General features: G+C 38.4%; 1 protein-coding gene across 1 annotated transcript in view; it reads left to right on the top strand.

Annotated features, from left to right (window-relative positions):
• Nucleotides 1–2,608: 2,608 nt before the first annotated feature.
• Nucleotides 2,609–15,219, top strand: part of map3k10 (mitogen-activated protein kinase kinase kinase 10) — a 33,706-nt gene continuing 21,095 nt past the window's right edge. Inside the window, exon 1 of the mRNA XM_055174737.2 lies at nt 2,609–5,288. Within this exon, the coding sequence (XP_055030712.2) occupies nt 4,415–5,288 (874 nt within the window). The 5' untranslated portion in view covers nt 2,609–4,414. The remainder of the gene's footprint in view (nt 5,289–15,219) is intronic.

Below are 15,219 nucleotides of genomic sequence, written 5' to 3'. Positions count from 1 at the left end.
AATGCGCATGCGCACGGCTGAATTCACAAGTGTCTGTAGTAATGCATGAAAGAGATCGAATTCCGCAATATAACGTGATGAGCAGTCTGCTGTTTTACCGTACGTTTTCTTTGCTAAAAAACCAAGGGCATTTAAACAGTTCACACTTATACACATTAGTGATGCACTGAATGTGAAATAAATATAACATTATACACATTGATTAAAGTCCGTTTACGTGGAGACAACATGGTTGTAATTTGGTGTAAGATGTAAACCACACTTTGAATGTGTAGTGCTGTGCTAAGATAAGGACGGTAGATATTTCCTCTTGGAAATGTGCTTTAATGCACTTGCATGACGTCAGACTGCAGTTACGTATTTTTGCAGGTTTTGAAAAAATAGAGTTTGCAGACTGCGTACACGTGGCAAGCACAACCAAGGCATTTTAAAATCAAAACACTTCTTAAATGAAATATTCCTTCGGAGAGCTCAATCGTATAAGAATAAACATTTAATATTCCACCACTTTTTATGTAGTAGTCTACATGGAGCAGAATGCACAGGTACATTTTTGGAGAAGTGTATAGCACAGCCCCGTGGCCACTTTTGCCATAACATTCTATTAAATCTTTTTGGATCAGTTGCAATTTAACACATTTGTAAATGAATATAAATCAAACACACAATGTTATTGTAATTATTAATAAATTACTAATAAAATAAACCTAGGTATTCGTGAAATAAAGGCTATTGAATGCCAGTGCATGTATAATGTTTCAGTCTATAATGCTGCACCATCATGGCAAGGAGAAATAATAATGCTCCATCTTTTTTTTCTCATACAGACAATACTGCATAAATGGATGAATGGCCTTCAGTGTATGCAAAATAAAAATAAAACTGCAAATTCTCACACATTCTTTAGATGTTTTCCACACTTTTGTTAATCAGTAGTGCTGCTGGATCTCTTTCCGTTAGATTTAGTATGAAAACAAACAAGTTGGTTAAATCCATCCAAGAACTTAATTGTAGCAACTCAATGTGAACTTTGGAGTAATCCAAATTGATTCCTAAAATAAGCATGCTCTGTCAAATTTTGTATTCTTATAAATAAACAGTAGGCTAGTTCCCATATCATTTAAACATAATTTCAAAAAGAACGTAAAGCCACTTTATTTATTTTTTCCCATGGTTAAATTCTTTCTGCTTGTTATTTTTTCTTGGGTATGTATGGAACTTTTAGCCAATTTTGTTTATCCATAATAAAAAATACTGATAAATAAATAAATGTAAATTAACTATTCACAAACAAAAATAGTCATTGATCAAAAAGAATTTAAAATGGAACGTAACCTGTAAAAGTGCCAGCCTTATAAGTCACCAAACATTTTGCATAAGCAAAAACATTTAAATTGGCTAAGTAAATTTGCATGTCCATGAAACCTAAATAAGTTGCAAGTAATAACAAATTTTACCAAATGGTTTTATTGTCTTTAAATTGCCTTGATAACAAAACACAAAATTTTATCCTCAAGATAACGAAGGTCTTAAAAAAAGGTTTGGTAGAAGACCCACTGAAATCTATTCGTCCACCTCTGAAATAAGACTGATAGATTGAATGCATAGAGATTTGGCATGTGCAGAAGGAAAAATCTGATCTTGATTCTCAGCAGAGGGCAGTATAACCAAATAATGCTGTTGTCTTGGTTTTGCCTCTAACTAGAACATGTTGTGCTGGTCAGCTATTCCATTTAACTACATTATTATTAATTTCAATTTCCTAGACTATAACAATTAATGATAGATGTGATATCTTTGCCTCATAAAGAATTAGTGATCTGAATGACTGTGTATTACTGCGATTTTAATAGAAGCAAGAAGCTGAATTAAACTCACCATTTTACAAATCACACGTTTATGTTTTATGTATAATGACAGCAAGAATTGTTTTTAATGCATTTGATTTGATCCAGCTAGTATGTGTTTTTAAATGTTAGGCAAATTACAAAATCAGCAATATTATATTATATTATATTATATTATATTATATTATATTATATTATATTATATTATATTATATTATATTATATTATATTATGTTATATTATATTTTGGTGCTGGGCAAAGACTAATCTCGATTAATCTATTACAAAATAAAAGTGCTTTTTTGCATAATATAGGCTATGTGTGTGTGCTGTATGTAATTTTTTAGTATATTTAACCACACGCACATACATATATTCATTTCAGAATTTTTTAATTTATATATCATTTTTTTATTTATATATAATATAGAATATATAAAAATATTAATAAATATATACACATGTAAATGATTCTTAAATACATACACGAATGTGTGTGTATTTATATATAATAATTACACACAGCACAAACTCATATATTATGACAAAAAAACTTTTATTTTGTATGCGATTAATCGCTATTAATCTTTGCCCAGCACTAATATTATATTATATTATATTATATTATATTATATTATATTATATTATATTATATTATATTATATTATATTATATTATATATAAAAGAATAAAGATTATTTACATGGATCGCGTCACATCCACCGCGTACACACTATAAACTCCATTTCCCAGCATTCCCGAATGTCCTCCTCCCCCAGTCCAGCCGGTGTATTTGGATACAAAGTCAGCCTTAGGAGCTGACAGCCTGGTCCATGGAAAAGATCACCTTTTACAGAAAGGAAACGGAGCCAAAAAACGATTAAATCTGAGATGGAGGACAGGCCGACCAATTTAACCATCAGGGAGTAAAGTGTGCATTTTATCGGCGAAATGAGGTTATGTCAAACGAATGGGAATATTACAGCGCTCTGATACGCCCATGCGACGAGCTGTATGGATGTTGTGGTGTACACTGATATATCTAGACAACAAGAAACCCATCTGAATACAGAAAATCCGGTTATTAGAAAAGGACGACTGGAAAAACGTATGGATACTGTCATTAATGTCGGGATTACAAGAATTTGTTTGCAGTTCTTGCAGAATATAGAAAGAAACTAGGTGGATATATTGTTATTATTATTATTATAAAGATGATGAAGGCACCTGCTGCTGGCTTTTATGTATACATCAGAAACATATTATGGATGAGACTTTCGTCGCTTAATCACTCCGTCCAGGATAAAAGTCACCTTTATGCAAGCCATCCGCATCTCTTTATTTCCTCGTAAAAGGATCGTATATCGCAATTTCTAAATAACCAACACCGAGCCGAAGTTTGCTTAAGCTTTTCATGCTTTATAAATGAACCGCTCTGTGACAATAAAAGGTCTACTGTCATACTTGACAATCATGGATGAAGATGAAACGATGGAAGTGTACACCTGCACATGCAATTCATAGAAACCAAACGAAGTGACAGCGGTCAGTGGCTTTCGCTTGTCATGACGGGCATTAAAATGCACACCACCGAAGTCCTTTAATAGCTATAGTAACATCTAACACGAGATTAATTCTTTTAAATAACAATACTGAACAAATGCCTTCTCGAATAAGCAAACTAGAGGTGCAGCATATATTCTGCGTCGACGATACTGCCATCTTAAAATGGACGCGCGCTGTGTAAAGACGGCTATTTAAATACTTAAACTGGCTTAAATCGTTAACAAAGTGCGAGATTTACACGAGACAATAAAGCTGAAGGTAATGTTGGGAATTTGGTAATATTTGTGATTTGTTTTGATATCGCGAGCAGGTGCATCTCTGTTAGCCTATCACAATCGAGCTGAGGAAAAATGCCTGGAGATGCCTTAAGACAGCGCACGTGACTTTTAACGCACATTGACGTTAATTCAACATTTATTGAAAAAAAATTACAAACAGACAATGACAAATATAAATTTTGACTGATCAAATATTGTGATGGATTATGTTATTGCAACATTTCAATACCAGCTCTTAAATTGTAAGCATGATATATTCTATATTGCAATTTATGAGAAGATCCATCTAGTCATGTCGTAAGCCTCTAGTAATATTCATTTCGTTGAGGACTTTGCTTAAAAGAAAGAAAGCAGGTCTTTTGGGAAAGGGGCTTTTAAAGCCCAATTCTGTAAAAAAAAAAAATTCTCAGGCTTTGATGAACTGCATTCTGACCTAATCTTGTAAGCACTTTCATAGTTTCTCTTTGGAAGACGTCAATATTCTCATCACAGACGTATTGGACTTAATGTTTCTTTAAACGCTCCATAAATGTTAAGACACACATAAAGTGTGTTGCGGACAATCAATGAGAACATTAAAGAAGCAGCTCAACAAAAACATTTCTTATTTCTTAACCAAAACGCCTGTACTTAGTAAATGGGCTCTGCATGGATATTGTGTGTAAGTTGACAGAGGGCCTCCTCCAGCTATTGAGACCACATCGCTGACCTGTGTGTTCAGTGATGGACCCATTCACGAGACTGAGTGGAGTAGGAGGCGGTGGAAGCGCCGCCCCTTTACCTTGCACCAGCAGTGGAGGTTCCTGCGAACCTCCGTATCCCCCTGCAAATACAACTTCAGGACCCTGTCTGTCACAGGCAGACAATAGCAGTAGCTGGAACTCCTCTACTCTTTCCTCTTCTGTAGGGTCCCCTGATTCTCATCTTCCCAACCACCATGAAGGCCGCAACACTTATTGGACGGCCGTGTTCGATTATGAGGCCACAGCGGATGAGGAACTGACCCTGCGGCGGGGTGACCTATTGGAGGTCCTTTCCAAGGACTCCAAAGTTTCTGGAGATGAGGGCTGGTGGACTGGCAAGATCCAGGACAAAGTGGGGATTTTCCCCAGTAACTATGTGACCCGACGGGATAGCAACTATCCCGCGCTTCCCCCCGAAGGCCTGGTTGGTGGGGAGTCCCCACTGGACATCGATTTCTCAGAGCTGTACTTGGAGGAGGTGATTGGTGCCGGTGGGTTTGGAAAGGTGTACAAGGGTATATGGCGAGATGAGGAAGTGGCGGTTAAAGCAGCCCGTCAGGATCCAGATGAGGACATCAGTGCCACTGCGGAAAATGTCAGACAGGAGGCCAGACTCTTCTGGATGCTACGACACCGCAACATCATCGCTCTACGAGGTGTTTGCCTTCAGGAGCCTAATCTTTGCCTGGTTATGGAATATGCCCGTGGTGGGGCACTTAATCGGGCACTTGCTGGGAAAAAGGTGCCCCCTCGGGTACTCGTGAATTGGGCAGTGCAGATTGCCACTGGAATGGACTACCTGCACAACCAGACCTTTGTGCCAATCATCCACAGAGACCTTAAATCCAGCAACAGTGAGTCGAGTTCCTGTGTTGTTGTTCTGATAATACGTGACCCTGTCTGTAAAATTCAGGCTTTACGAGATTAGGAGCATCAAAGTTTGATTCATTGATTTCAATCTTTGACATGATGTTCATACGTAGGATAATTTTATGTAGAAAACAGCAAATCACAAAAAATTACTTTTTTTGCAGGCAGGGTCACATATATTTGGTAACCAATGAGGATTCATACTAAGCTTAAGTATATATGGTTACACTTTACACAAGTAACGCTGCTTGTACATGATAACAAACTCTCATTAGAGTATTAGTTGAGTATTAGTAGACTCTTGGGGGTTGTCCCCAGTTCAAGCCACAGGTAGGTCAGGTGGCCTTTCTCTGTGAAGTTTGCATGTTTTCCTGTGTCGGCATGGGTTTACTCCGGGTATTCCGGCTTCCTCCCACAGGCCAAAAATATGCAGGTCAGGTGAATTGGAGATGCCAAATTGCCCCTCCTCCAATGTGTGTATGGATTAACTTGTGTATGGATTAACCAGTTTTCGCCATAAATTTAGCCGTAGATGCTTGGAAGGTTGTTAAGAATAAACAAACAAACAACTATTGGGCGTTAGGGTAGTGGTTAGGGTTAGTAAGTAAGTTGACATACTTCCAAAGGTACTTATAGTCAGATGAATGACTGTTGGGAAACCATCACAATTAGGGCAACATTATACTGAAGGAAAATGCGATATGCAATAAATAGTGACAGGAAGCCACTCAGAGATGAAAAATAAGCTAGATGTTGTGTCAACTTATATTTGTATACAGTCTTTATTTGTCCCCAGCCTTTTGCGTGGCTTCCTCTGCTTAAGGAGAGCTGTCCTGCTCTGGAACACTCCGGTCTATTTTTGGTCCTTTGTGCTATTTGCTGCTAAGCGCAGTTAGTTGTTGGTTTACTGAGCAAGAAGAAGACAGTAGCTGAATGGCTATGTTAGTGTATGGATGCATGTGTGGGTGTGTGTTTAAGATAGATAGGAAAAATAAGCACTGAACACACTAGATATAGAATGTCTGCAGCCCAAAAGCTTGAGTCTTCTAATCCCTGTCCTTGTCAATTTCCTGAAAACAGTCACCTCATCGGCACCGTTTCTTCACACAGTGATGGGATGCGTGTTTATACTGTCTCTGTAGACACAGAAGGGGGGAATCCATTAGCTGTCAGAGTTTAGAGTTTCACAGCTCCTCATTATCCAGAGGCTCTGAGCTCAGGTATCTCTTCAGACTAGAGATGTACTCGGAGATTGGCACGGCTGCCGTGGCAACAGAGGCGGATTCCAAGCCCTCCAGCCTCTTCCCTGCTCCCCTCTTTCGCACCCTAGACATCCCTTCCCCCCACAGTACAGTTTAGCACCAGTCACCGATACATAGCTACACAGAATAGTGTACAGTATAAGGTATCCACTTCAGAGCTTTGAGTGTTGGTATTTATCATCAAATTTATTTGTGGTCTTTACATTTTAGAGATCAGTGATCGTTCTTTGTGATTCATTCAGCTGCAGTTGCATATTTTTCAGAGGTGTTCAGCAGGGGATTCAGGGTCCCTTGGGGGTCTGTGATGGTATTACCGGGGGTCTTCCCAATATTGTTTGAATATTGTAGAGAATTATGGAATGATAAGGATTTCCCATGTAAAATGAAAGAGCAAGACACAACAGTTCAAAAGGAGTTTTGTTTCAAATCAAAGGAGTTTTGTTTAATAAAAGATATAAAAATGTTGACGCAGAGTCAAGGACAAAGGCTTTTACATTGGCACGCCAAAATAATGGTTAATGCCCCCTTGTTGCCCGGGGGGCTAATTTGAACATATTTGCTTCTCTGGTCAGTGAGTCTGTAAAACTAGGATAATCTGATTACCGTGACCTCCTTTAAAGTGATGTCACTCTGTATTTGTGAGTTAAAAGGCTGCAGTCATTGGTCAGTTCGTATTGTTAACTGAGCTCACACCGCACTTAAATGACCCCTTATAAAGAACCACCCACACGCTGTGCAAAAATAAAAGAGGAATGAGGATCAATTGTAAGTATGACTCAGCTGAGAGTAACGCTAAACCCCTGATCACCTTCCCTTGACACACTCCTCAGGCAAGTCTTTCCTGGAACACACAAATACCTGAGAGCTTGTGGTTAATACACACTGTCTCGTGCTATCAAATAGCCATGGCACACGTTCAGCACTAGTTTTTCAACTCAAAATTAAGAAAAATATCTAGACTCTCTAGTACTTTCAGTACTATCAGGTGTGTCAGGTAAAGACACACTGATGTTTATGGTACACTCTAAAAATAAATGGTGTTATATAGCATTAAGGGGTTTACTGGTCCGTAATTATAGGGGAACCATTTTTAGTGCTCAAAATCACCTATGTAGCACATGTGGAGAACCATATTGCGCCATGTTTACAGAGTTGTAACAGTATATAGGTGTTCTGTATGTGATCTGTAGCGCTAAAAATGGTTCCCCTATGATTAAAAGACTTTAGGACTATTTACGATTTTTTTTTGTACTAAGTGTATTAGGCTGTTTGATTGGTTGAATGCAGAAATTGTAGTTTTTTAATATTGTGTACATGTAAATTCAGCTATGTGTGTACGTCTTAGTTTCTGTCATTTAAGGGTACACTTCATTAAAAAAAGGCTCATTTTCCAGCTCCCCTAGAGTTAAACATTTGATTTTTACAGTTTTTGGAATCGATTCAGACAATCTCCGGGTCTGGCGGTACCATTTTTAGCATAAAAAGAGTTACGATATTTTTACTATTTAAAACTTGACTCTTCTGTAGTAAAATCATGTACTAAGACCAACGGAGGTGAAAGTTGAGATTTTCTATTCTGATGTGTCTGGGAACTATAGTCTTATTCCGCAGTGATGTTACGCAGTGCCCGAAAATAGTCTCATGCTATTGAATGTAACCAAGTGGACTATTTTTGGGCGCTGCGTAATATCATTGCGCCTGATGCCGCCATGGTACGTCAGCAAAGTCCTTGATTATTACGCCAGAATGGGAGTATGGTCCTAGCCGTGTCTGCTGGAGGGTCGCAACGTTTCATTTTCTGTCGGTCTTACACGATGTAACTACGGAGGAGTCAAGTTTTGAATAGGGAAAATATCAAAACTCTTTGGTTAGTTTTAAGCGCTATGCTAATGGACTAATCGGATTCAATGGATTATGCTAAGCTATGCTGGGGGTGGTACCGCCAGACCCGGGGATCAGCTGAATGGATTCCAGAACGGTAAAAATCAAATGTTTAACTCTAGGGGAACTGAAAAATGAGCCTATTTTCAAAAAAAGTGGAGTGTCCCTTTAAATTGTATTATATACTGTGCATTATGTTATCCTTAAAAAAAAATGGTTGTTACTTAAGGAATAATGAACATCAAGCCGGTTGTTATTTCAATACAAAATAGTTTTGGAATGTACTAATTATATTGAACTTATTTGTACGTTTTAAACTGCACCACTCAAGGTCACTGGCAGTAACCAGATGTTTTATCAGTTTGAGGCGGTTGTTATCTGGGAAAAACAAACATCGGAATGTCGCTGACCAATGAGAATCGAGCATTCCAAACAGCTACGTAATAACACTACAGTAGTTAAGATTGGGCAAGATTAATGTATCTGTGGGCAACCGACCTTCATAGACAAAACACTGGATGTAAATTTTAGTCCTGTATTTTTAGGACTGATGTACAGTAATAAATTGTAACATAAAATGTGGCTCTTTTGGACGTTTGGGAAATTTTATGTAAATGTATATTATGTATCTGGTTAATGGATAAGTTGACTCTGCTTTTGTTATAGTCATGCTATTATATGTGTACATATATGTGCTATGTACGCAATGGGTACAGATCAATGATTGACCATGTGATGTCGTGCCATTTTAACATGTCTCAAAGTTTTGAAATAGTGTTTTTTTAGTTGCATTTTGCCCATTTTGCCATTATTTTAACAGTGAGTGAGGAGAGGTCAGGAAAGTACCGGGAGAAGAGAGGGTTTTGGGATTGGCAAATGACCACGGGCCGGGAATCGAACTCGGGTCGCCGAAAGTGCGAAAGCACCACATGTCGACATCATTGGCTCCGACTTGAAATAGTGTTTTACCAGCAGAAAGAAAGAACAGGAATAAGAGATAGATACTGTAGATGTGGAAAACGAGAAATAGAAAGGGTGCAAATACAGCAACAATGACCCCTTTATCGCACGCCCAAGACAGAGATGGCTCGACAATGACAGGAATCGCTCACCCAGCTGGGGGAGGATGGATATGAGAAAACGAGGGCCTATACCTCTTACGAGAGTTCATACGGATACAGGGAGGAGGGCTAAGAAATGTGTGTGGATACGTGTATGTGGTTGAAAAGCCCTAGGGTCTGAACTCACACAGGGGGATGGTCTGGGTCAATGGTGGGTTATAAGTACGGGGGTCACCAGGGACGGCCTTTCAGAACTGAAGCTTTGCTGAGGGTAGATGGACTCATTTATCATTGTATGGCAGACTTCCCCTTTAAAATGACAAACGAGAGATGAATTGCTGTAGTTATGTACGCCTTTCTAATTATCCTGTAGCTTAACCGGTAGAAAAATCATCAAGGTCATAGGTTAGATTTTCAGGGATGCACATGCTGATGTGAACTTAAAGTCACATTAGAATAGCCAGGGCTCCAGACTGCCCCCAAATGGTGGCATTTTGCCACCAAAATTTGAGAGTGTACCACTGAATTTTACATCCAGTCGCACATGTGCGACCAGTAAATTTGACCTTTTTTTGTGATGTGACACTGGATTTGAAACAGCACATTGTACCTTCTGCATCATGAAAGTTTTTATTAGTAATACAGTGGAAATTTGTAGAAATGTGAATATTTGTTTAGCATGTTGATTTACGGTGTGTGCCCCTAAATTTTCTGGTTGCGCCCCTAAAATTTTCAGTTGGGGGCTATTGTGCTCCTAGTGAAAAAGTTAGTCTGGAGCCCTGATAGCATCCACCAAATGCATGAATGTTCCCTTATTTGACTTGGTAAGGTTATCTAAAATGTATCTTATATTAGCCTGCCCTGATCTCATGGGAATTTATACAGCATGTATTTTACGAGTTGACCAATTCGTATGAAGTGAATCATACAAATACGTACAATTATTATAAAAATAAATAAATAATGAAACCATAGCTCTAACCCCAACGTCACCGGGGCGAAAGCAAATGGACAAAAACGTACAAATGTGGTCGTACAAATTAATACGAATCAGCCACCTCGTAAAATGTGTATGAATTGCTGTATTGCTTGTGGTATCATATCAAATTTTTTTCTTATCTCTACATTTAAGTTTATTCAATTAGAAGAAGCTTTTATCTAAAGCAACTTACAAATGGCTACAAAAAACGTACAAATGGCTACTTTACAAAAGAGGCTTGGAGTTTTATAGCACTGCTCACTTGTATTTTTAACAAAACCTTGCATGTATCCAACGTATCAATTGTCACTCACAATTTTAGGTGTTTCATTAATAATTAATAGGAAGCATTCCTTTCCCACCAATTAAAATGAGTCACTGGTGTCTTAAACATGCAGGATAGTAAATGTTGGGTCATACACTTTTTTCATGTTTGCACTGCACAGAACTTATTATAGGAGCATGTTTATGTATACCCAAGGGGTGTTTGATACCAATTTAGAGATGAATATTTTTTCAACAGCGTTTACTTAGAAATGAAAGGGGACATATCATAAAAATCTGTCTTTTTTAATGTTTAAGTGCTATAATTGGGTCCCCAGTGCTTCTAGAAAATGTGAAAAAGATCGACCCAGTAACTTAGTTTTGGTAAATCATTATCTGCAAGCATGTGAAAAAATAGGTCATTGAAATTTGTGTCCCCTAACCCTTATGATGTCAGAAGGGGATACTACCGCCCCTTAATCCGCACTATCCGACCACAGCACTGTCATTTAGTGCAGAGATCAGCTCATTTGCATTTTAAAGGACACACCCAAAAATTGCACATTTTTGCTCACACCTACAAAGTGACAATTTTAACATGCTATAAAATATTATCTATATGGTATTGTGAGCTAGAACATGACATTCTAGCTCACAATACCATATAGATAATTTATTATAGCATGTTAAAATTGCCACTCTGCCAGACTGCCACATACATACTCTGGGGACACCAAAGACTTATTTGACATCTTAAAAATGTCTTGTGAAATGTCCCCTTTAAACCCCATGACCTCGGCGTCACTAGTGTAATGGTCTACCGGTTGAGCTACTGGAAAAGCAACTTTCTATTTACAGTAATCCTGTTGCAGTTCCCTCATTACTTATGTATTAGTCAAATTTCCTAGCAATGTTTCAGAGAATGGATACATTATGAAAGTGCTCGCTCACCTGTGGCTATGTGGCCTCTTAATGCACCCATCAGTAAAGTTAAACAGCAGCAAAGTGTTACTTTTGCCAATGAATTGATGTTATAAACGTGGTATATAATGAAATATCATCACCAGTATCGCTCGTCGATCAGCGTCAGCTCAGATTTGAAACACCGCCTATTTGGTGAAAACTTGGGTATCTGCGGTACAGGTGTGCTCTGGAGGCCGTGGGTTTTAAATAATCTTTTGTCAATATAAATCTAGGCGTGTGTGTGTGAGTGAGACGGATAGAAAGAGAGAGACTAGCAGGTCAGTGTCTCTTAGTTTAAACTGTGACACAGATCAAATGCTTTCCAGATAGCAAACACACACACACACACACACACACACTACCAGAGAAATCAATAAACGGACAATAAAGAGTATGGCTGGCGGTCTCAGTTAATGAACTGAAGAACACAGCCCTCAAATTACTGAGTGTCTATAAATTTGTACTAGTTAATACATAAGCTAACACATTTTCCAGGTAAGAGAATTCGTTTAAAGAGTAACCGAGGTTGAGTCCAGTGTTAGGCCCTGTGCTCACATGACTAAGAAAGGTGGGCAGTAACTCAAAGCAAAGAGGACACAATGTGTACACACAAAGTGGTTATCCACACCCAAACTGAGCATACACTATGATGCATTGCATACACACAGGTTAACTATGGACAGCAGCATCACAGAGTCAATAATCAAAGCAAGATCTGCCCAAACTGCTAATACACACATAAACACACTTACAGAGTCATGCAAGACAGTTTCTACTATGGCGTGATAAACACAGACAGTACCACATGTCTATTTTTACTATGCACACACATATGGAGCATTGTCCTGATATGGTAGTTGCTAGGAGGAAACGCTGAATGTATAGTATTGTATTGTATGTGTATGTGTACCCTCACAATGCACACAAAACAATGCACGCAAATGTCATAATACTGACAGGCACTATAGCTCTGTACACAGAATGCACTGACATGGACAAGTGTCACAGATCTTGAAGTGAGAAAAGCATTGTTAGATCACTGAAAGGAAAGGAGGACAGGCTTGAGCAATGGGAGCAAGGCAGAGCCTCTCTTGATGGGATACTGGAACAGGTTGTCGTGTAAACAGATCATTAGACTACAGCCATGTTTTATTAACCAATCTCTTAAGGTCAACTGATTCAGCATTTTAGATTCAGGTCAGCTGAGCAGGGATAATTGTGTCGAATAGAGATCAATACTGAAAAACGGTATTACAGAGTCTAAACTGCATTTGAAGGAAAGTTGAGAAAATTAGGCTTAGAAATAAAAGGATTGAGAAAATATTTGGATCAATTATGGTAACCGCAGAGTTGCGACACCCACTGACTTCCATTTTGCTACTTTGGAGGTGAATGGGTGCTGTCAACTGTGTGGTTACCGTCATTTATCAAAATATTTTTTATATTAAAACAAAGTAAGAAACTCATACATGAAGTTGATGTTTTTGGGCATGGCCTTTGGCCTATTTTTAAAGGAAAACACCACCGTTTTCCAATATTTTACTATGTTCTTACCTCAACTCAGACAAATGAATACATTCTTATCTTTTTTCAATGCGTGCAATTAATCTTTGTACAGCCGGTTGTGAATGTGTTAGCATTTAGCCTAGCCCCATTCATTCCTTAGGATCCAAACAAGGATGAAGTTATTTTATTGAGATGGGGAGGAGTCAGGAGTGATGATGTTACTGCCCGCCAATGTCATGTACTGTAAAAGTCTTTAAATGGGGAAAACATGGAAGTGTTTGGTGGCTTCTAAATTCATCCATGAATGGGGCTGGGCTAGATGCTAGCACATTTATGGTGCGCTGTGCAGGGATTAAGTGTATGCTTAAAAAAGATAGGTATATATTCATTCGTCTAAGATGAGGTCAGAACATAGTAAAATATTGAAAACTGTGGTGTTTTCCTTTAATATTTTATAGGAGAGATGAGAATGGGAGGAACTGTTTTTAATTAAGCAATATCGCTCGAGTAGGAGTGTGATATAGCTCTATATTATCACGGCTGTGATTAGGCCAGAGGCACGAGGCCGTAGGCCGAGTGCCGGAGGCAATCACAGCCGTGATGATATAGAGCTATATCACACGACTCCGAGAGCGATATTGCTTTTATACAACAGTTCGACGGCACACGTTTGAAAAACGAAAACTAGAAAACAACAACGGAGTTATTTTAAAAGCCTCTTTGTTTGAGAACTACTTCTTCCGCCACGGATTTGAGGGCGGCCAGAATGACAGGTAAAACTTTCGGCTGCTTTGAAGCTCATAACAACTCAATGGACGGAAAAGCCGTTACTTTATATTACCGTTTCTTGGTCACAAAGTGTAGTTTTAAGATTAGTTCAGTCGAGAATGTATATGTATTATATTTAAATCTACAGTCGATTAATAAAGATAGTGCCTGTTTGAACGTTTACTTAGTGAGATTCGGTACGAATGAGAACCAAAGCATGAGCGGACGTCAGTGTTCACTCGCCCCGCTGACCACCGCCCTCTCTGGGCTACATCTCTGAAGAGATACCCTGGCTCTCATGTTGGCCTTGTTTGTTTATGATCGTCAAAATGAGATCAAATCAGCAGTATTTGGTGTCATGATCAAACTATTACTTGTTTTTTAATTCATATTTAGTGTCTTTTGTGTTGTTATTGTTTTGGCGCGAGGTAAAAGTTAATAAATCTACTTGTATAACGTTACTATTGCTTTCTCATTTATTCTTAACGTGATACGAGCACTCGATTATTATTATTAAACTTTGTTCTTGTCACTACTATATAAAACTGTTTTTTATAAGTGTCAGAGAGATGTTTTTGCATGCTGCTTATAAATATATCAGTGGCGATATCTCATAACATGTTTTAATGGTCACGTCACGATAAAGTAAATGATCAATGTCCACATTTAAAAGCTGCGGTGCTTACCTGCAGTTCCACGGTGTTTTCGCGTTCTGATGAGATATAGCTCCAGAAAAAAATGAGTGTTTATATTCCTCTTTCCAAGTGTTAATCGTCCACACGATGTGACAAGACATTTCTCCCATTAACTGTAACGTAATATCCAATAATAACTTCCGATTGGGGATTCACAGACTGATTTATGAGCTAGTGAACTAATGAGATACACGGAGAGTGATTCAAAACAGCGCGTCTGTGTTTTTCCATTCAGAGATGAGCCTGCTTAGGACCTCCATTCACTAGGTGGCGGAATGATACGAAAGGTGAAGCGGTTACAGTGCCGATATTAGCACAATATCGCATAGCTCTTAGCCAATCAGATTCGAGAACCAGAAAGAACTGTTGTATAAAATAACATAAGTCAGATTCGAACACTATATTTCAGCTTAAGTATGTAACTACTAGGCCACAGACACATTGCCCTTTCAAACATTTAAATGGGACATATCATGAAAATCTGACTTTTTTCATGTTTAAGTGCTATAATTGGCTCCCCGGTGCTTTTATCAACC

This window comes from Misgurnus anguillicaudatus, chromosome 15, assembly GCF_027580225.2.
Source record: "Misgurnus anguillicaudatus chromosome 15, ASM2758022v2, whole genome shotgun sequence".
Taxonomy (NCBI): domain Eukaryota; kingdom Metazoa; phylum Chordata; class Actinopteri; order Cypriniformes; family Cobitidae; genus Misgurnus; species Misgurnus anguillicaudatus.
Note: the sequence above shows the minus strand (reverse complement) of the source record. Positions and strands in the feature narration are given on the sequence as shown.